This window comes from Sminthopsis crassicaudata, chromosome 6, assembly GCF_048593235.1.
Source record: "Sminthopsis crassicaudata isolate SCR6 chromosome 6, ASM4859323v1, whole genome shotgun sequence".
Lineage (NCBI taxonomy): Eukaryota > Metazoa > Chordata > Mammalia > Dasyuromorphia > Dasyuridae > Sminthopsis > Sminthopsis crassicaudata.
In genome coordinates, this window is record NC_133622.1 from 202,234,127 (window position 1) to 202,257,731 (window position 23,605).

At 40.4% G+C, this 23,605-nt stretch overlaps 1 protein-coding gene across 3 annotated transcripts in view; it reads right to left on the reverse strand.

Annotated features, from left to right (window-relative positions):
- INSC (INSC spindle orientation adaptor protein) overlaps positions 1–23,605 on the reverse strand; it is a 172,744-nt gene that overhangs the window by 39,526 nt on the left and 109,613 nt on the right. For 2 of the 3 annotated variants that reach the window (XM_074273170.1, XM_074273173.1), the window contains one exon: positions 1,488–1,659. The exons of the other annotated variant lie outside the window; for it this stretch is intronic. In XM_074273170.1, coding sequence (XP_074129271.1) covers positions 1,488–1,659 — 172 coding nt within the window. The remainder of the gene's footprint in view (positions 1–1,487; positions 1,660–23,605) is intronic. 3 annotated transcript variants of the gene reach the window in all.

A 23,605-nucleotide genomic window follows, 5' to 3' on the forward strand; every position in this document is an offset into this window, starting at 1 on the left:
AAAGCAGGTTGGTACAATTTTTACCTGGCAATTTAATTTAATTAATTTAATTTAAAGAGATGGTGAGAACCCTGACAGGTTAAAAGAGTTACACAGCCAGAATGTGTCCTAAACAGAATTTGAATGGAAGTTTCGCTGACTTCAAGACTTGTTCTCTACCTTTTACCTGTTCATGTATATGTATGAATACATACACCTCATATATTTTGAATTTTGAAGGGGGAGGTCAGGAACAAAGAGAGATGGAGCTAGGTGGTCTAATAAAGTAGAGATTGTCCAGAATTAGGAGGTAGGGAAAATGGACATAAACACTCACCTTCTATAAGATTGGCATTTTGGGAAAGACGAAAGGGTCCTAGATTTGGAATCAGAGGACTCTACACTTAACTATTGGTCTTATTTGAGGCATTGTCATCTGCTATGTCAGTGTATCTTAAGGACCATGGGACTTTTCCATCTGAATGGAAGGGAAAACCTTCCATGTGTTAGCTCTCTTTTTAGAAAGTAAGCTCCTTGAAAGCAAGGCCTATCTTCCTTTTCTATTTGTATCTCTGGAGGTCAGAACACTAGTACAGAGTATCTGCTAAATGCTTTAATCATCTATCCATTCATTTATTCTATTTATTCATTCATTCATCAATCTATTTATTCATCCATCTATTCATTCTATGTATTCACTCATTAGTTCATATATTTATTCATCAATCCATTTATTCTTCCATCCATCTACTCATTCATTCCAATTATTCATTCATCAATCCTTTTATTCATTCCTCCATCTATCCACTCATTCATTTTACTCATTCACTTGTCAATCCATGTATTTATCCATCCTTCCATTTATTCATTCATCCATTTATTCTTCCATCTGCTTATCCATCCATCCATTCATTCCTAGACTGACTTAACCTTCTTGGGATTCAGTTTCTTTATATAAAAATTGAAAGGTTTAGATCAGATGGCCTCTAAGGACCCTTCTAGTCCCAAACCTATGATCCTGTGATGATTCCTAAGATGTTTACTCTCTCAGGATCTTGATTTCCTCCCCTGCAAACTGAAAAGTTTACATTAAATATTTCCAAGGTTTTTATACCTCTAGGACTATGAATGCTCGCTAGCAAAGTCAAGATGCAAGTTTTAGTCCCTGCTTTGCCACTGACTTCTTATGTGACCTTGTTCAAGCCTTACCCCATTCTTAGTGCTCAACTTCCTCACCTTTAGAATGAGTTCAAAGTCCCCTGTGACTCTGTCTGTATTTTATTATGAAGTTGGAACCTGGACAATAAATAGGCTATGAGAGACATTTACATAACAGTCAAATGACAGACTGTTAGAAAGGTGTTTGGAACCCCCAGAGCCTCCCTAGTGCCTCTTAAATAATACCACATGGTTGGCCTCCTATACAATCTCTCTGTAGGATGAGTCCCAAGGTTCCTCCAGATCCCATTCCTGTTGATTCCACCTAACTTCTGCCCACAGTCACTCACTGATGAGGGCTGTCACGATCTCTTCCATGCTTTCCAGGAAGCTGCTGAGATGCTGGGTCACAGGCAGGTGAGGAGAGGTGATCTGGGCGACCACAGCGGCGGCTTCTGCTCGGGTGGCTTCTGAGTGGCTACTGTCGGTCAGGATGTCAGCCAAGCACAGAATACCATCTACCTGAAGACGACAGAAGAGTCTGAGAATACAGCACTCCTTCGCTTCTTTTCCTTGTCCTATCTTCCAGTAGAAGTAACATGACAGAGAGGATGTGTACCTTAGAGAGAGGCTCGGTCTCCTTCAGATTCAGCCCAGCCCCCAACACAGCCCTGGACTTTGAGTCAAAAGACTTGAGTTCCAGTCCTGAATCTGACACTTATAAAGTGATTTTGCAGTCAATTTACCTTTCTGAAAGTTCCTTAGGGATATGGCTTCCAACCTCACCAGGTTACCCATGATCTCTCTTTGTCACTAAATCCCATGGTCAAGATTCAATCCTCATTCTCCTTGAGCTCACTGAAATTTTTGACATGGCTGATCATCTCCTCTTCCTGGGTATCCTCTCTTTCCTTGGCTTCCATGATGCTCCAATGTCCTGATTCTCTTTCTACCTCTCTGACTGCTCCTTCTCACATTTCTTTGCTAGCTTATCATTCATCGGTTGCTCCCTAAGCAGCAGTCATACCCACCCACCCTCCCACCCATATGCACCCACTGTTTGGTTTTAGACCCTCTTCTCTCTATAATCTCTATTCTCTCTCCTTAACTTTATCCATTCCTACATGTTCAGCTATCATCTTTATGTGAAAGATTCATATACCCAGAAACATGTATATGTATATATGTGTCTGTATGTGTATGTAAGTGTATCTATATCTATATATCTATATCTATATATGTATATATGTGTGTATATTCTTATACACACATATGTAGATTGTGGGTATATATACATATATATATATACATATACATAGAAATCTGCACACATACATAATCTAAAATCCTTCTTCTGACCTTCATTTTTTTATCCCTAATTGCCTGCTGGACATTTCCATGCCCTTGGCATCTGAAAAGCAAGATAGCTAAAACAGAACGGATCTTTCCACTAAATCTGCTGCCTCCAGCCTTCTCTCTGCCAGGAGCCTTAACTCTTCTCTCTCTTTCCCCCAACCCCTCAAATCTAAATCTCATCAATTCTATCTCCACAATGTCTCTTGCATTTATCACTTTCTCTGCTCTTACACTACTTATTGCCAATCTAATTCATCCACACCCAGACTACTGCAATAGCCTCCTACTCAGTCTCCTTGCCTTCAACCTCATCCCCTTTCCATCCCTAATTAATCCTCCACACTGCTAAGAAAAAAACCTGCTTAAGCATGGGTCTAACTCACTTGGGATTCAAATCTTGGCCCTGATATTTCCAAGCAAGACACAAACCTTGGGAACATCCATTTTCCTTTTTATTTCCTTTACTCTGTAATAACTGGGAGGAGGAGTATAGTAAATGCCATTTCAAGTGTACCTCAGCTACAAATCCTGAGATGCTATACAAATCAATGGCGCCCCAATCAAATGTTTTGATTCTTCAAGGTCAAAGCTGCAGTATAGCCCCTAGGTTCATAGACTAAGTCTCTTTCCTCCTCTGAATATTAACTTCCTCCTCTAAAATAAGTAGCTTGCATTAGATCATAGAACCTAGAAAAACATCACCAAGCACTAGGAAATCCGTGATTTATGATAGGAAAAGCAAAGATTGATATCAGAGATCTAGATTTAAATCCCTGTTCTTCCACTTAATCTCTGGGTGACTTTGGGCAAATCACTTGATCTCTTTAAAATGGTTCTCTTCCTAATAAAAGAAGGTAGTTGACCTCAGTGATCTCTAAGGTCACTTTCTGCCCTTTCTCTGTGACCCTGTCATTCTCTGATGATATCTAATCCAACCTCTCACTTAGCAGACAATGGGAGAAATCATGATCCCTAAAGTTCCCTTGCAGATCTCAATCCAATAGACCTATCAATCAATAGTGAACACTTTTTTCCTGTTTTTTTTTATTTTAGTATTATACATGTTCATTCACTTTTTACATATTTTCATATGAGTCATATTGGGAGAGAAAAATCATAACAAAAGGAAAAAACAGAAGGGTAAAAAAAGGTGGAGATAGTATGCTTCAGTCTACCTTCAATCTCCATAGTTTTGCCTCTATATTGGAGGCCATTTTCCATTCCAAGTTTCTTGGAATTGCCTTGGATCACTGAATTTCTGAGAAGAACCAAGTGTCTCATAGTCTCTCATCACACAATCTTTTTGTTGCAGTGCACAATGCTTTCCTGACTCTGCTTGTTTCATTCAGCATCAGTTCACATAAATCTTTCCAGGCTTTTTAAAATCAGATTGTGAACAAACACTTATTAAGTACCTACTGTGAGACAGGTATTATAGTAAGGACTGAGGATACAAAGAAAGGCAAAAAAATCTCTTTTTCAATAGTTCATAATCTAATCTGAAGATATAAAAGTATCCAAGCTAAGTTTAATGTAATCATAAAAGAAGTGTTGTTGGTTTTTTCCACTTATTCCCAGGGTCAATTCCAATAAGGGCAAGGAAAGGGGAGTGATGCATGGTCCACACTTGGTCCAGATTGACTAAGCAGTCAAGCAACGTGTTGGGGGAAGTATGGACAGAGAAGCTACCTTCTACCTCCAGTAGACCTTTCCCAAATTGACCTGGCTGGGAATGTTAGTCCCAATCCTTCCTCAAAGTCTTTCCTTACCCATATCTGAGCAGGGTTATAAGAGCAGCACTTTACAAGGAAATAATTTCTGACATTACCTTGTGACCCTGGGTAAGTGCCAATCTCCCTAAAACTCACTTTACTCATACATAAATGTGATGGATGAACCAAGGGTATCTAAGTTTCCCTCTAGCTTTAAATTCTTTGCTTCCAGTGTCCTGACTCCTTATCCAAGGGTTATTTTTTTTCCTGCTTTATTAGAGTCATCTCCCGCCCATTCCAGTGTGGCAGCCAGGTGGGCTGGGGTGGTGACATTGATGGGGAGCCAGTTGCTGGGTCACATCTGACTCTGATTTTCCATGCTAGCCCCTGTGCATCTTCATTTCCTGCCACTCATCCTCAAGGGGCTCTTTAAAAGCTCCGCTCAGTTATTTATTAGAGTAGGATTTTACATTACCTCCATTAATGGTCCAGGATGGATATAAATTCCGTTGTTTGGTGAAGTGTTTGACAATTAAGGAATTAGAGAGACAGGAGAAGCCATCAGACCCTGGGGAGGCCAAGGGACACTCTCTAGCATGAATCATGTTGATGGCTCCTTTGAAAAGAAATTCAAATGCCCTGCTGGGTCCCTGATATGGTATGAGCACACTCTCAGCACTGACCGCAGGACCACATGAGGGGCCTCTAATCTGCTCAGGTCTCAAATGGAGGGACAGTCTGTGCCCAGCAACAGGAAGCAAAAGTGCTTGAGAGATTTGCAAGCCTTTTTTTTTTTTTTCCAAATGAGCTGTCCTTGGTCCTTCCTGTCAAGCTGCACCTGCTCAAGGTGGTATGGGATCTCAGAGGTCCAGTCAAACCCTCAAACAAGGAAATCAAGGCCCAAAGAGATCATAATAGAGTTGGAAGGCCAGAGATAATGGAGTTAGAAGTCATAGATCCAACTCCCTGAGCAAACTGGGACCCAGAGAAGTGAAAAAATAATAGATTTCAAGCTGGGAGAGGTCCTAGGAGTATTCAAACCTCTCATTTTTCAGATGAGGAGACTGAGACCCAAAGATTCATGAGATAATAGATTTAGAACTAGGGGTACAACTATAATAATTACTTCTCAAGAGAATCTTACATTCTAGCAGGAAAGCCAACATTCAAGGAATAATTAATTCTTTGGGGCAGAGGATGCATGGAGGTGTATTGAGAGCAATAAAGTTGGGAATGTAGATTGGAACCAGATTGGGGAAGGCCTTGAATGCAAAGCAAAGGGCTTTGAATTTTACTTAGTTAATGTGTGCATTAGAAAGATCATATGGACTATGACATGAGGAATAAAAAGAGAGAGTCTCAAGTCAGGAAGCAAAGTTAGCAGCTGGTGCAGAAGTCCAGGTAAGAGGTAATAAGAGCCTGGATTAGGATAGAGGAAATGAAATATTGAAAAGATAGAGCGAAGAAAGAATTGACAAGACTAGGCAACCAAGTGAATGGAGAAGAGGAGGAGAAAAGCAAGGAAACAAGTATTTATTAAGTGTCTATGTTGGGCATTATAAGTCCTTTACTAATGCAATCTCATTTGATCCTCACAATAACCCTACAAGATAGGTGCTGTTATGATCCTCATTTTACAGTTGAGGAAACTGAGGCAGGAAGAGGTGAAATGACTCTCTTGGAGTCATATAACTAGTAAATGTTTAAGGCTAGTTCTGAACTCAGTTCTTCCTGATTCCAGACTCAGTGCCCTAAGTATTTATCCACTTAGCAGGGATGGGGAGATGGGGAGAGAAAAAAAAGGAGAAAAAAGTGAAAGATAACTCCAAGATTGTGAGCCTAGGAGATTTAAGTGGATGGGACTGTAATTAACAAAAATAAGGAAGTTAAAGGTCAAAGACTACTAGATATAGAACTGGAAGGGACTTCCATAGACAGTTTGTCCAACTCCCCTATTTTACAGATGAGGAAACCTTAGACTCGGAAAGATTAGATGATTCATGCAATATTACATAGGTTATAAATTTCTGCAGTAAAATTTGAACCCAAAACAGGTAAGTTATTTCTTCCCAATGTTTTGCTCCAACCCCAATCCTCAGAAGTTCTAACGAGTAGCCTGTACAGAGGGAGCAACATAGAATGAGGATAGAAAGAAGAGAAAGAAAAAGGATAGAGGAAAAACAATCAATTAGCATGTAGCTACTACCAAGTGAGAACTCAGGTTGTCTGGACAGTGACAAGGTGAGAACTTAGGTTGTCTGGACAATGACAAGGAAAAATGAAAACAATTAGACAATCCCTACTCTCAAGGAGTTTACAGAGGAAGTACTGAGAATATCATGAGGGAACTGAGACCCAAGGAGGGCAGTCAGTCAACAACATTTATTAAATATCTATTGTATGCCAGGCACTGGACTAAGACAAAAAACAATCCCTACCCTCAAGTACCTCACATTCTACTGAGAAAAACACCCACAGTTGGATAAATAACTGGCCCAAAGTCACAAAGCTAGTGACAGAACTAGAAGAAGAACTGGGAAACTTTCCCTAAATACCCAAGCTAATAAGGAGGAAGAAGAAGAGAAAGAAAAGGAGAAAAATAAGAAGAGAGAAGGAGGAGGAGGAGAAGGAGGAAGAGCAGGAGGAAGAGGAGGAGGAGGAAGAGGAGGAAAAGAAAGAAGAAGAAGAAGAAGAAGAAGAAGAAGAAGAAGAAGAAGAAGAAGAAGAAGAAGAAGAAGAAGAAGAAAGAGGAGGAGAAGAAGAAAAAAGAAAGTGAAGATGATGAAGAAGAAGATGATGATGATGATGATGATGATGATGATGATGATGATGATGATGAAGAAGAATGTGTGAAAAGTTTGGGTGAGCCAAGGCATGCTATGCTCAGCACCTGATGATACAATGTGCCATGAGAACCAGCCCCTACTAACTGGCCTTGCGTGGCCCTGGCCCCATCTTGGAGAGGCAGGCTCCATCAGATAGCTTCCCCTCCCCAGCAATAAATTTAAAGATGACAGGAAGATAATCTACTAAAAAGCCCTTTCACATCCTAAAGAAATTGCTGCTCAAAGCACTTACAAGATTAGCTTTTACACTGAGAGGGGACCTGGACCACTGCCCTGCCTTTGGCTGCTTAAGGAAGAGTGGGGAGACAGAGTCCAAGCAGGCTCGACTGTCACTCCTACTTAGCAGCAAAGTAAAGTCATGTTGATAATAGGCACCAAAAAGCTCGCTGGGCACAGAGACCGGAGATGGGCACATGCATACCTGAGAAGAAGTTATGTGGTAAACCTCTAGATAAGATTTATCAACAGTAACCTCCCATTGATTACTGCAAAAGCTATGGCTTTTATGTAAATATCTAAAGGGCCCAGAGTCTTACTTATAAAATCTAACCCTATTTCATGAAAGCCAGCTTAGCTGCACTGGACTTGTTGGGTTGCTCCTGTCTATGGGAGTGAGTTAGGAGCACAGGGAAGGGAGGACTGATGGGTAATTATAGTAATCTCATTATCACTGGTGGCATTCCACCACAGAAGAGGAATACTTAAAGAAATTGTCTAATAGAACTGAACATCACAGGTCTTTAGGTAAAATGACTAATATCAGCTAGGCACTTGGAAGAGATGAACATCCACTCTAAACTCATGTCTATTATGCCTGTGTCCTGCTCCTGAGGAAGTCTCCTTGTGTAGGTAAATATGAATACTGATATTTACCGTAGCACAGCATTCAGAAAAATGAATAGAAAAGATTCTAGGACAAGGGATGGTGAACAGGGAAGGCAGACAAAACTGTGAGTAGCAAAGCAAAAACAGCGATAGATCTGGGGCATAGAAAATTAAGATTCTATTCACTAAAAATAAGGATTTGAAAGATTATTGAACAGATTCTGAAATGAATCCTTCACAAATAGTTTTAAAAGACAGAATCACTTTTAGAAAGAAGGAAAATTTCATTTGACATGATGTGTACTACATGTCAAATCTGTTAAAACAGTCAGGGAGAATTCTTTAGATCTGGACTTTCTGGATTCAAGCAAGTATTTGATAAAAATTTCCCACTGTATCCTTGAAGATAAAATGAGAAAGAATATGAGCTCGCCTTTTCTCTAATCTTTTAGTTTTCTCAGTTGGTCAAATGGCCATATGCAAAATGTATTAATTAAGTATTAATTATTAATTAATTAATTAATTAATGGACCAATGTAGGCCCAGAAAGTTAAGACTATCCCAGTGAAATTCAAGAAAGTTCCTCATTGGGTTAGACTGTGAGCTCCTTGAGAAGAGAGACTGGTTTGGTTGTCTTTGTTTTTTTTTGTTTTGTTTTAATTTTTGCCTTTCTAAGTATTCCTTACTTTTAGCACAGTGCTTGGCATGTAGTAGGTACTTAATAAATGCTTTGTCTTGTTTGTCTTGATTTATTGACTTCACCTGAATGAGAAGCAAGTGAGTTTTTCTGCTGTAATAATTTTATAAAGATCATCTACTGAAGTATAGGGCAAAGTTCTTAATTTCTTTGTATCATGAACCTCTGAGTTCAAATCTGGCTTCAGACACTTCCTAGTTGTGTAACTCTGGACAAATAACTTAACCCTGTTTGCCTCAGTTTCCTCATTTGTAAACTGAGTTGGAGAAGAAAATGATAAGCTACTCTAATGGTAAAAAAAAAAAAAAAACCCTAAATGGGATCATGAAGAGTTGGGCAGAACTGAAACAAAACAAAGGAACAACTCTTGGCAATCTGGCGCATCCTTCTCAGAATACTGTTTTTCAAAGTATAAAATACATTGGATTTGCTGACTAATTCAGGGAGGAGGCAGAGGAAGGAGGAAGAGTAGAATTTGGAACTCAAGATTTTAAATTAAAATGTTTTTCAAAATAAAAAATGCACAACATTAGAAAGGAAATTAATTATATTCAAATGAAACTGTCAAATATGTATTTTTAAAACCAATTTCATGACCCCTCAGTGTGGAGGGATGATAATCACATCCATGAAGGGAATACTTGAATGAAATTACAGATCTTGAAAGTATCAAATAGATCAGTCCACAAAGAAGTCTATAATGTTGCAGGGCTCTGTCAGAGACTCCATCTTGGCCAAGATTTTGAAAGGAAGGAAAGAAAAAAAGGAAGGAAGGAAGGAAAAAAAGGAAGGAAGGAAGGAAGGAAGGAAGGAAGGAAGGAAGGAAAAAAAGGAAGGAAGGAAGGAAGGAAGGAAGGAAGGAAGGAAGGAAGGAAGGAAGGAAGGAAGGAAGGAAGGAAGGAAGGAAGGAAGGAAGGAAGGAAGGAAGGAAGGAAGGAAGGAAGGAAAAGGAAGGAAGGAAAAAAAGGAAGGAAGGAAGGAAAAAAAAAGGAAAGAAGGAAAAAAAAGGAAGGAAGGAAGGAAGGAACCAATATTTTGATCAAGAATTCCATAGTGTCCTTGTGGACAAGATGGATTAGATGATAAGCCATTCAGTTAGATTTAGGATTGGTTGGTTGACTGGATACAAAGAGAAATTGTGAATGATTCACTTTCAATACAGCATGAGGTCTCTGGAGGAATATCCCAGAGATCTGCTTGACCCTATGCAATTAAACATTTTTATTAATAACAGATAAAAGCATGGTTGTACATTCATCAAATTAGCAAATTAGGAAGGATAACTAGCACTTTGAATGACAGAATTTATTGTTGCTGTTGAGTTGTTTAAGTCATGTCCAACTCATTATGACCTCAGTTGGAATTTTCTTGGTGAAGAAAATGTAGTTTATCATTCCCTTTTCCGTGCCATTTTACAGAAGAGAAAACTGAGGCAAACAGGGTTAAGTGACTTGCCCAGAGAGACTAAGTTGGTAAGTGTCTGAGGCAGATTTGAAGACAGGAAGAAGAATCTCCCTGATTCCACTGTACCACTCAGCTGCCCTGGATGACAGAGGCAGGATCCAAAAGGATTTTGATTGTCTTAAAGCATTGAGTCAAAACTAATAAGGAAAAATTCAACAAGAATCAGAATTGTAATTAAGTTCTGTATAACTTAATTACACGGATTGTTTTTTAAAAGATCAGGGGTTCTAAGTGAACAGCAAGCTCAAAATGAATCATCAGGGAACAGCTTGCAGGAATAAGGAGGTTAGAGTCCCATCCCACCCTATTGGGAATGTATTTGGAGAACTGTTGTAAAAACAAGGCAGCTGAAGTGATCAGAAGAGAGCAGCTGGGATAGTCAAGGACCTTGAGACCAGGCCATATGAGGATCAGGTGAAGAGCCCAGGACTATGCAGACTAGAATAAACTTGGAGGCTCGAAATAGCTGCCTTCAAGTGTTGGAAGAGCTTCTGATAGAAAAAGTGGCATTTGGCCCAGAGAGCAGAGTAAGGAGCATTGGGAGGAAGCTGTAAAAAGGGAGATTTTGACTTGATGTCAGGAAAAACTTTCTAAAAATTAGAGGCGCCCAATGTTGAATGAATGGTTTTCTTCAAAAGGAGAGCTCGTCCTCTCTGGAGGTCTACAAGCAAAAGCTGGACCACTATTTATTGGGTATTTTATGGGGGGGTCTCTTTTATGGGGGTGAACAAAATGACTATGACATCCCTCCTAAATCTCAAATTCTGCAATTCTGTGGCATGTCAAATTCTCAGTGCCTGGAATCTACTCTTCAAATCCCGATCCTTCATTTTCCTCATATGATAGTTTTCTGTGAACAAGTTGTATCCCCTCTGGAGAGAATGTGTGTAAGGACTTAATCATTTTTGTTTTTTGTCCAGCATTTAACACTGGGCTTGGCATATAGTAGGTATTTAATAAATGTTTGCAGAATTAAATTGAGATCCTAAGCATTCTATAAGATATTGTTCAAAGACTACCTCCTCCGGGAATTCTTTCCTAATCAGCCCCTTTCTCCACATGTATCAGTAATATCTTCTCACTCAAAACTAGATTAGCCTAAATCTCATGAACTTCTCAGGTATGCATGCAGCATTTTGTATTATAATTTTGGACAATAATTACAATCTCTCTTGGTTGTGAGTACCCCCTCTTTCTAGATTACCTTGCACTCATTTTAATGCATTCATTAATAACTTAATTTTAATTCATTTAATGCAACATAATATATGTTGCATGTACTTTTATCATATTTGTGCATGTTGTCTTCCCCAGTTAGAATGAAACTCCTTGAGGCCAGGGATTGTGTCTCTTGGGATTGAAGCACTTTGCCCAGTGGGTACTTAAAATGTTCATTAATTGATTTTTTCTTCATCATCATCATCATCATCAACATAAGTTCTATAGCACGTTATCATTTATAATTCCCTTTCTTTAGGTCTTATCCTAATCTACAGACAGAGAATTATAGGAATTAGGACTTAAAAGACAGCTCAGAAGTTTTACAAATGAGAAAATTTTTAAGTTCAGCGATGGTAATTTGCTCACACTCACACAGCTAGTTAAATTATGAACCCAGAACTAGAACCCGGTTTTTCTGACACCAGATCCAATGTTTGTTACCCACTAACCCACTAGCATTTTAATGTGAAACACAATATAACCACTTACTAGATAGTATATATACTGATAAGGGACCTTCAGGAAACCTGGATTTATATTCTGATTGTTATCTATTTGAGATTTCCCCTTTATTTGATCCCAGTTTCCCCCTCGTAAAATGAAGAAGGGGGCTTAGCCTCTATTCATTGACATTCCATTATTCCTCCTCCTGTCAGAGGATACTGAAATGGTTTGAAGCTGATTGTTACAGGAGTTTACTAAATGTCCCACTGGAGGTCACTATTGTATCACACATGGGGGGCACCCTGAAGAAAACTTCATTTTGCCTTCTGTCCACAGACTAGAATAGATTCAACTAAAGAGTACGGAGCCACAACCAGGGTGGAGTGATGGGGGCTTTGGCCCAGGATAGTAAAATTTAAGGAGTGCTAAGCGTATGTATACTTTTAGGTATACATTTTACATTCTAATAAGGCTTTCTTGCTTTTCCTCACATTAACATCTCATTTCCAAGCTTTTGTTAAATAATTCCCTCATGCCTTGAATTCACTCCCTCCCCTATCTTTGCCTTTTGGAATTCCTAGTTTCCTCTAAAGTTCACTACTGTCACAATCTCCCCTATGAGACATTTCCTGATCGCCCCTCCCCAAAATGGTAGAGCCTTATCCCACAGCCACCACCACTTAAATATCCTATATTTATTTGGAGAGACAGAATGATATAGTGGACAGGGCTGGCCTTGAAGCCAAAGGTTCATGTTTTGATTCTGACACATTCTGGCAAAAAAAAAAAAAAAAAAAAAAAAACTCCTGGATACAAAATCAGATTAAAATGTAATTGGGAAATATTTAACAAAATAAATAAATATGCAATACAACACAGATAATGTTAATTTGTGGTTTTCTAAGTCACTATGCAGCTTCAGGCCTCCATTTCTATTTGAGTTTGAAACTTCTGCTCTAAGACAAGGACTTCCTTTCGCAGTATCTGGTAAAACGTACGGAGCTCTTCTCAGAATAATGTTTTTAAATGAATAAGATGCATAAGACTATAGAGGTAACAGATTATATTGAAATAAAGATGCAGTTTTTCCCCATCCAAGTCCACAGATCCCCTGAAATCTATTGATGGACTTTTTGAGCGACTATAGACATCAGGATAGATCACCACTCTGTCTTAAGGTATCTACAATTCATAGGGTCTGTGTTGGGATGAGAGCTTCCTTTTCAGGAGATATCCTGTATCAGTGAACTTACAGGCCCAGTGACTATTCCATATATTACACATCTCAAAAGTTTTACAAATGAGAAAAATTTAAAGTTCAGGGATGGCAATTTGCTCACACTCACACAGCTAGTTAAATTATGAACCCAGAACTGGAACCCAGATTTTCTGACCCCAGATCCAATGCTTGTTATCCACTAACCCCACTAGCATTTCACAACAGAATGGACATTTATTTCAATTATCCCTTTACAATCATTTACTGTTGAGTCTCCTCATAGAATGTAGGCTATTTGTGGGCAGGAATTTTTGGCTTTGTACCCCCAGTGTGTAGCTGCATGTGTGGAGTATGTGGTAGGTGCTTAACAAATTCTTGTTAATTGATGAGCATCTTCTCCCTCCCTGGCAGACTTTTTATTAAAATGTTAATGTGAGGGGCAGCTAGGTGGGGCAGTAGATAGAGTACCAGCCCTGAAGTCAGGAGAACCCTAGTTCAAATCTGGTCTCAGACACTTCCTGGCTGTGTGACCCTGGGCAAATCATTTAACCCCAATTGCCTCAGAAAAAAAAAAGTTTCTTTTTTTAATGCTGCTTGGCCCAGACACCAAAACTACTAGCTACTTTTCTACTTCCTCCATGCTTTGGTGGGGAGAGTTGAAAAAGAGTGAGGAACTTAAGCCCTTTTTTCAAATTCCCAATATATCCCCATAACTTGCACTATCATGTGGGGTATTTCCCATCTTTTCAAAATGTCTTTCATTTTTTAGTCCTCTACTCCACCAGGAGGGGCCCACAGGAAGAAGGAAAGGTGGCCAGAATTAAACTTTAACTCAGAACCAACCCAGCAGAAGTAAGGCAGAAACAAGGATTTCCCACCAGGGGGCACCTCTGTATCCTAATTTTACAGATTATCTCAGAACACAGCAGCCTCTGGGGGTAGGGAAGATGGGGAGCATTCTCTGTATTTTAAAGAGAAGAAAAACTGAAGCTCAGAGTGGAGAGGATTTTGCCCAAGATCACACGGTGAATCAAGAAGCAGACAACTAGATCTCAATTCACAGCTTCAGGGATTTTTTTTAAATTATTATCTCAATTAAAACCATAAATTAAGAGTCTTGAACTAGATTATTTCTAAAGTGTTTTTTTTTTCCTGGTCTGACATTCTATATCTAAAGATTCCCTTTCATTTCTGATATTCTGTGTCCAAGCCTCAAAATCTTTGTTCTAAATTGTGACAATTTCTACATTCTAAATACCCTTCCAGGTCTCACAATATATGTTCTATGCTCTAAAGACCCTCCCAGCTTTGGCAACCAATGTTCTGTATCCTATCCCTCCAGCTCTGACATTCAAGTTCTTAAGATTCTCCCCAGCTCTGCCACTGTGGATTTCTATACTATATTTACCAATTTCTCTAAAGATGCTGCTAAGTGTGATTTGTCCCCTTCCCACAAAGACTTTCTCCCACTGACTTATTTACTCCCTAAAGCACTTTCCAGATGCCTGAGTCTACTGCAGGGTCCTTTAAAATAGAATTATGGGTCACTGAGGGGACTCCTTAAAGAACACAAATGTAGAAACAGGAGGTATTATGACTGTGCTGGAGAAGCAGACTCTGGAGACCAGAGATTTCTAAAGAACTGGAAGGAACTATCTCACTACTCCAGACTTGCCTTCTGTCCACTGGTTAGTGGCAAGAACCCAGGGCTGAAAGCCAAGGTAATCTCAGTCCCAGATGCCCCTTCTCACCCCTGCCTCTTCTCCCATTTTTAAGATAAGAGAAATAACCCTCAGAAAAGGAGAGTGACTTATAGTTATATTATGTAATCCAAGGCAAGTTACTTAAACCTCAATCTATCCCAGTTTCCTCAACTGTAAAATGGGGATAATAATAGTACCTATTTCATCGGGTTGTTGTAAGGGTAAGGACAAATGACAAATTAAATACATTTTAGGTGGCAGTGGATAAAGCATCAGGACTGGAGTCAGGAACACCTGAATTCAAACTGACCCCAGACACAGTGTGACCCTGTCACTTACTTAATCCTATGTGTCTCAATTTCCTCATCTGTAAAATTAGATGGAGAAGGAAACGGCCAACCACTCCAGTATCTTTGCCAAGAAAAACCTTAAAGGAGATTACAGAAACTTGGACACGACTGAAAAACTGAACAACAAAATACTTGTTCTCTTCGCCTTCCTTTCCTTCAGGCTTTGGACAGGTGGCTTTATCTTTCCAGACCCCAGTTTCCTCATCTGTAAAATGGAAATATCCTGCCTCCTGCACACCCAGCCCTGATCTTGGGATAGCAATGAGGATTCACAGTGAGAGATAAAAGAATGGATGTGAAAACACTTTCTAATAAGCCCTATAAATGAAAGGTAGGGTTGGGACTGACTTGGAGAACGGAGGGCTTGACCAAAGCTGATCACCCTCATCCTCCAGCCAAGGGGGACCTGAGTGACTCAATCTCCATCTCTGAACAACCAAACTAGTGCTTCCTCCCTATCCCCCCAACCTGCAGCCCTAAGGTCTTCCCTTCCCTATTTTCTCCTTCCTCCCCACTTGTGTACATCAGCAACACTTCACGGCAAAGCTCTCCTGGGGATACTGATCTGAAAAGGGGCAGTTACTGGGAAATCAGCCAAGTCCTCCATCTCCCAGCCTCTACCTCCAGTCCCCGGCATCTTCCATTCCTCCATTCTTCCCACCTCCCTACTGTAGCATCCCATTTCTCCCCCTCCCCACTCCAATCCTCCCTCTACATTTTTTTTAAATTTCTCCATCAATTTTCATTAAACTCTCCCCATGGCTCACTAGCTAAGTGAGCTTTTGGCTTGGAACAAAAGGGAAGGTAGAAGCAGTCCTCTCTTTCTGCTCTCTGTCCCCCTCCCTATCCAGTCTGCAGGCACAGACTTACAGAAATGCAGAGCTGGAAGGAGCCTGGCCATTCTGGCTGAGATATCTTACCTCCCACCTTAAACATGCCTTGGGGTTAAGATTCTGGCTCCCATCCTAGCCTCTGCTTAATACCACCCCAGTAAGACTGACTTTTATAGAGACCCCCTTTTCTAGCTTCCCATAGAGTCTTGTGGATCTCATAGATTGGATATCTTCATCTTACAAATGGAAAAACTGATAGTCAAGTCTCTCTCACTCCCACTCCAATGAGCTTTCCAAAACCCCCAAAGCAGTATATAGCATTGCCTAACAAATCTGGTTGCCAATCTGTCTGGTCTGTCCCAAGCCTGACTCAAATGGGGAAAAGGGAACTGGGGGTGGGGTATGAGTGTAAGAGGTAACAGTGGAGGATCTCCTGGCCTCTGTGGACTACACTAGACTACTACAGTCTCATTAGGGCAGAAATCTGTTCCCCCTGTCCCATCATCCCCCCAACACATATCTTCTCTGCTCTGCCCTTTTGTGATCAGTTATTTGGGGGGGTGATTGTTTGGGGGGTGGATAATGTGTCTTGGACTCTCCTGCCTACCATTCACAAAACCACAAAAGCTGAACATTTAGAGACCAATCTCTTCATTTTCCTGATGAAGAAACTGAAACTCAGCAAAGGAACATGAAAGGAATGGCAGAATTCAGACTGGAGGTCTCTGAAAAGAGCCCAGTGCTCTTAGAGTCAAGACATAGGTTCAAACCGCAGCTCTGACCCTTTATGCTATGTCCCTCCATCTCCAGGGATTCCAAAACCCATATTTGTAAAATGCTAAAAATAGCATTTAAACCATGCACTTCCCTCCGTCCCAGACGCCTTACCAGAGAACCATCAAAGGTAATAATACAGGGTCATAAACCCTAAAGCCTAGACAAATGTCAGTGATTATTGTCACCTAAGAGGAAAAGCTTTGCCTGTGCTAGCAGGGAGATCTGTGCTGTCTTCCCCCATTAAAATATGAAATCCTTAAGAGTGGAGATTGTCTTATTTTTTTTCTTTTTGTACCACCAGTGCTTAGGACAGTGCTGAGCACATTGGAAGAGCTTAATAACTACCTTTCCATTTATTTATTCACTCATAAACTATAAATTTATAGAATATCAGATCTGGAGAAAATTCAGGTCATCTCCAATGATGTCAAATTCAGATAGAAGCCAGTACCATAAAACCTTCCACAGGAATCTCAATTGAACACATGTTAACTTAGAAAACTACAAAATAGCATTATCTATGTTATATTGTATTTTTATTTATGTTGATATTATGTTCCAATATATACATTAAATATACATACTAAATACAATTTAGTTTATTTTTATTTATATTGTTTATTTATGTTGTTATTTATATTGTTAAACATTTCTCAACTATCTTTTCATCAGCTTCTAGTTCACTTGGGAGTATGGTGGGCTGCAGACAGCCTCTAAGTCACATGTTTGACACCCATTTTATATGTCAACTTGCCTAAAGATCAAACATCAAATTAGTGTCTAATCCAGGACTCCTTCCTTTGCAGCCCTTTTCTCACTTCCTCAACTTTCTCTTTGCTTCCTCTCTATAAAACTTTTTATCCCTTCCTTCTCTGCCTCAAAACTTCAAGATCCTCAGTGGGGTCCCTTTGGTGTTGATGGTGTGAATACCAGATGTCCCACTCCACAAAGTGGGGTCTTTGATTTCACTAAAGAAAAGCTCATTAACCAGAAAGAGCCCTCGATTTCTGGGATGCATGAGGAGAGATTTTTTCAACCAATAAGTTTTTTGGGGACTGGATAGTTTTCCCCCCAACCAAGGGGGCTCCCTTCCCGTGCTCACACAAAGATTTGGTCTTTCAAGATTTAAGACTCAAGGCATCCATATATAGTATGGACATACAGCTCTTTCCAACAGCTCATTTCTCTTTGGACCTACTCAAACCAGAGTCACCCTTGAAAAGAAGGGGAAGAGGTGAAAGAGTATGTGGGAGGTGACATGGCCCTCAGGGACTACTAAGAATGTGGAATGGTGAGTCTGGCAACTTGGACCTCTCTGTTGACCCCTAGTGATAGATAGATGAACCTTTTAGGGGATGGTTGTGACAACAAAGATGTCATTTGCCAAATCCAGTGCATTTTTTCAGTACCAATTAATTAAGAGATCCTTACTGAGGATCCCAGGCCAATAAATCAGCCTGGGCAGTCTGAAATTTCCCATTATCTAATAGTTCCATGATCTCCAGTTCTCAAAATAGCTTTGCCTGACTGGCAACACTAAGCACGCTGCAAAGGCACCTTTGGGAAATCCCTTCCCTTTTCATCCTTCATTCTTGTCTCTCATTTTGTGGTTTCCATAATCTAACTAGTCACTTGACTCCTCGACCCACCCTAAGAAACACTGGCAATTGGAAACTCTACTTCCCAGCCACTGATGGGCATGATGCATAACAGTATGGCCAGGTTCCATCCCAAGCGATAGAAGGAAATCTTCCTCCTCACAATCTCCAAATGATTGGGAAAGGGCATTAAAAAGGAGGAATGTAAGTCACAGTTAGAGGCCCATAAGGAGGGCTTTTTTGAGAGGTCTCATGACATCTGTCTTTGCCACTTTCCCCAAAATGAAATCTGGAAGGAAGAGAGATAGTAGGGTCAAGATGAAGGGATGGCCCAATTCTCTCCAAGATGGGAAACTTGAGAAGATGAAGAAACAATGAAGTTGGGGTGGAGGGAGAAAGACTGGGCCATGAGTGGAAGATGACTGCCTTCCAACAAATGCCCTCTAGAATGGGAAATGATTATCATCATCATTATTATCATCATTATTAAAGTGCTATGTACATCCTAAGAATTATTATTATTGGCATTAGTATTTATATAGTAATTTGAAAGAAGGAAAATGTTGGGGAACAGAGTGGATGAAGTGATTTCTGAGGTCCCTTCCAGCACTAACTCTGTGACCTTCTAAACACATATTGAAAGCTCTGTAGGTCCAGCAAGCTCCAGATGGGAATCAGGCCTTGCCATTGCTGAGGATGAACGCACAGGAGCTGTCAGGCGTAGGTAGTGTTTGAGTGTATAGCATGAAGAGGTGCGATATGACAGGATGGAGAGATAATTTGCTTCCTTTGGGCCAACAAAATTAAAAACAGCCCCTCTAAATTCCATTCGCCTCTCCAGGGCTGTTTCCCAGTTGTAAAGCAAGGGACTGGTGGAGCCGACTTCTGAGGCTCTTTTGGGTCCTGGATGTCAAGTCTATTATCTTGTGATTTCCTCAGCAGCACCCCAAATGCTGTGTGCATTCATTAGCCCTCCTTCTGCCTGGTAAGGTGCAATTTTAGTAGCTGGGCAGAACATCTGGCAGGAGGAAGCTTCACTAATGTGTTCCGGCTCTTGGACACCATCTGGGAGGTAGATGGAGAAACAGCCCCCTCCCCTCAGCAACAGCATGGATTTTTAGTTTTGTTTTTCTCCTTTTTTCCTAGCAAAAGCAACCCCTGCTACTCTCCAAATTCTCTAACGGCAGTCAGTTCCTTAGAGGGTGTCATAGAGAGTCAGAGGACCTTAGTTTTGAGGAGACCATCTAATCCAACCTATAACTAAGCGGGAGACCCATCTACAAAGTCCATAGAAAGGGGCCATTCAGTATCTGCCGGAAAACCTCCAGTGCTGAGAGCCCACTCCCTCCAGAGGCAGTCTAGACAACTTTGGGGAGGGCTCCACTGGGAAGGAAGTTCTTTCTGACATGGAGCATCAATTGGCATCTTGGCAATTGCCACTTATTGTTTGTCCCCTAGTTCTACCTTCTGGGGCCAAAAGAAGCAAGTCCAATCCATAATGAAGGAAATGATTCTACAGAACACAACTCCCCCTCCTCAGGTTCTAGAGCTTGTCTATCCATCTTTCTCCACCTCTGGCCTCTTCCACACCTGGTAAAGGCTAAACTAGAGCGCATCAACCAAGAAATCCAATCCCTAACTCCCCACAGTGTTTGTCAACAATCTGGGCAAATAGGCTTCCTGGAGGATGAGGTAGAAATGATGGCTCAGAGTAAAATGGGATTGTTCACAGAACCATAGAACACAAACCTAGAATCATCTTTGAAAATCATCTTTTCTAGGGATCCTTAACCTCCATGCCCAGAATTCAAAGAATTAAATAAAAATTACATTTTCCTTTTGTGTGTCACTTAATCTTAATTTAACTTAAAAAATGAAAGCAAAATGAAGATAATAGTAATACTTGCCTTAGGCTTATTGTAAGGATCCAATAAGTAATAATTGTAAAGTGCTCAGTACAGTGCCTGTCACATATTAAGCGCTACATAATTGTTAGCTATTGCTATTATCATTACAGGGAAATAGGAAACACTTAATAAAGTGGTTGACCAATTGACTTACTTCCCCAGTATTTCAGATCAAATGAGCAGCCGGGATGGCACAATCTTGTTTAATGATCTAGACTTTAGAGCAGTTAATGATCAAATTAATTATCAAAGGCCTCAAGTCTATGACTTAGAAGTAACTTGATTAGCCTGGAAATGAAGGATGTTTAGCTCAGAAAATAGAATCTTCAAGGCAGAATTTTCTAAGGGTCTTCAAGACCATTATGGAGAAGAAAGATTAGGTTTGATTTTTTGGCCCCAGATTCAGAGGTTCATGAAGTGGCAAATTTAGGCTTTGGATAAGCAAAGATGTTAAGAGGAGTTGATCTCCTCAAGGGGTGACATAATTAGTTATCACCAAGCTATTGAGTAGGATGGAGCAGGGATTCTTCAGAGTATCACTGAGATAAAATGGTGACCAAGATCCCTTTCAACCTCTCAATTCTAGGAGTCAATGATCTTGCCCAATTCTCTTCATTTTAGAAACTGTAGGATTAGAGATGGAAGGGACCTTATATGACATATGGGACAAACATTTCATTTTACGATGAAGAAACTGAGACCAGTTGAAGTGAAGGACCTGATCAGTCACCTGCAGTCTGATGACTCCACCTTCCAATGCAGATTCTCTGAAGCTAGAACCCCCAGATACAAAATTTGACTGAAGTCGACTTGATGCACAAGGCAAGGGAAGTCAGCTGTGTTCTCAGCCCTGTTCCGCCTTGATAGAAATCACAAGTAGAGGGAGAAGAAGCTCCCAGCTTCCAGAGCCAAGACCAGGCTCCCTCTAATTAGCCAGAGAAACAGTGTCCGTAGGTAATGAGCATGAGTGAGAGGGAAACAATACTTTAAATATTAATTTCCTTGCCTATTAAAGACTCAAAGGGTCCAATTAGTGAGAAGTGGAGGTTGGGGAAGTGCTCTGTCTCTGGCACACAGCAAGTATCTGGACACGGGCACTGAACACTCCCAGAGAATTTCCCAGAAGGAATGGCTTGAATCAAAGTCTAAGGTAAAGAAAGAAAAGTTGGGACTTTGAAGATATCGATCTTGCTTTCTGCCTTTGTTAGCACTCCCCTGGCTCCTCTGGGGCAGCTAAGTGGGGCCACAGTGGACCCGTTCTACAGTCTTAGTTCAACTTCAGCCTCAGACACTTACTAGCTGTGAGACCCTGGGCAAGTCACTTCATCCTCTTTGCCTCAGTTTTCCCATCTGTAAAATGAGCTGGAGAAGGAAACTGGCAAACTCCTCCAGTATCTTTGCCAAGAAAACCCCACATGAACAAAATGACTGAACTACAAAAATAATGGCTCATCTCCTTCCTTCCATACCCATGGGCTAAGACTCAGACCTCAGAGGCACTGTGGCAGAGTGACTTAGTGACTAAGATGTCAGACTTGGATTTCAGATACCACAGACACTTAATGGCAAGTCACTTAATATCTACAAGCCTCAGTTTCCTCATCTGTCCAAACAAAGGATTCCACCCATTGACTTCTAAATCCCTTCTAACCCTAGAGATACATTGTGATAGACTTCTTTCTCCTCTGTCTGTGGCCCATCCCAAAGGATACATGAAATTATTTTCAATGTCTTATTAAAGTTCTGCTTTACATCACTGTCACTTTCCAAATGATACTTAAAATTTAGCACTTTCATTTCAACTATTCTTCCCCATCTTTTCTGCCAGCCCATGATCTACTCTTTATGACTCATTCTCAGAATTTTAATAACTACAATAAAATAATAAATAATAATATTAATAGCACTTGCATAGTACTGAAAGGTTTATAAAGTGCTTGACCAGTGCTATCTCATTTGATCTTCACAAAAATTCCATGAAGTAGGTACTATTAATTATCCCTATTTTACTGATGAGCAAACTGAGGCAGACAAAGATTAAATAACTTGCTAGTAGATCACACAGCTAGTAGTCTATGGTAAGATTTGAACTCAAGGCTTTATAAATATTTCATTGATATATTTTAGCCCTCTATAATTCCTTCCAAGAAAATTCCCTCTGATTTTCTGGATATATCTGGTCTACACAATCACATGTTTGGAGACCTCTGTTGCCTTAGCATTATTTTCCATCTGTTTCATACATACATGCCCTGCATCCCCAGCTCAGATATGAACTCCCTGAAGATGAAGGGGTCCATATCTCTGGATCTTTGTCTTTGATCTTCCTCTCTCTACCCAGAGTAAAATAGACTTCAGAAAACACCTGTAGAGAATGCTCCCTGCCACCACCAAGGCCTCTTAGTTTTTTTTTTTTCTCCAAAGACCGTATTTGAAGAGTGATCAAGTGGAAGAGGGGCCACCTTTGTCCTGCTCGACCTACCAGGAAGAAAGAAAAGCAACAAGTGGGAATTGTAAAGATACCACTTTGGGTAGAATGTGAACCTGCATGGTACTGAATATACAATCAGAAAACAAAGGCTCTGCAATTTACCAATTTTGTGATCTAAGACAAGTCATTCTTAATTTCTCAGTTTCCTCATCTGTATAAAGAACGAGTTGTTCCAATGATCACTATGCTGAACTGTCTTGAGATAGGAGCCTGGATGAATTGCACTAACTTCAATTAACATAGTCTGGGTAACCCAGGTGTTGGGCTGGAGGCAGCAGAGTCTGGCAGAACCTGGCATACAGTAGGTACTTAATAAAAGTTTGTTGGATTGTAGTACTAAACAATGGGAGAGATGGAGGCACAAAGTCAAGAAAGAAAAGGAGAGAAGAAGTTGCTAAAGTCTAAGATGGATGAGATCTACCCAGGATGAGATCGAGGTATCACAGAATGTCAGAACTAGAAAGGACCTTGACATCCTTATTTTACAGAGTTCCAGGATTGAAATTAGGATTAGAAACAGAACCAGGAATTAATCCAGCTCCTTCTTTCCACAGAGGGAGAACCTGGGACCCAAGGAGTACCCAAGGCCACACAGGGAGTCAAAATGGCAGACCCAGATCTTGAAACCAGATCTTCTGTCCCAAATCTAGTGTTTTTTTCTAATGAATAAATTTTGCTTCTTAAGAGTTACTCACTTTATGCCTTTGCATGATGGGTCTTTTCCTTGTCATGAGACAAGGACCATAGTTCAGCCTGAAATGATAATCTATTCGGCTGCCTCAATGTTACCACTGTCTCTAGCCTCATCCTCCCCCACTCCTCCCCCACCTCTCAGAACATCAGGGAGCAAGAAAACATCTGTAGGAAGACTTCTCCAATGTTCTGAAGAGGAAGGGATATGACAAGGAGGAATAAGAGGAGAGCCCTAGTCCTCAATACCAGGAGAGGGAGAAAGGGAAATGTTAGGGTGAGGATGGAGGAAGGGAGAGGGAGTATTGTATTGTAAGTCTTCCTTTTGGGTGATA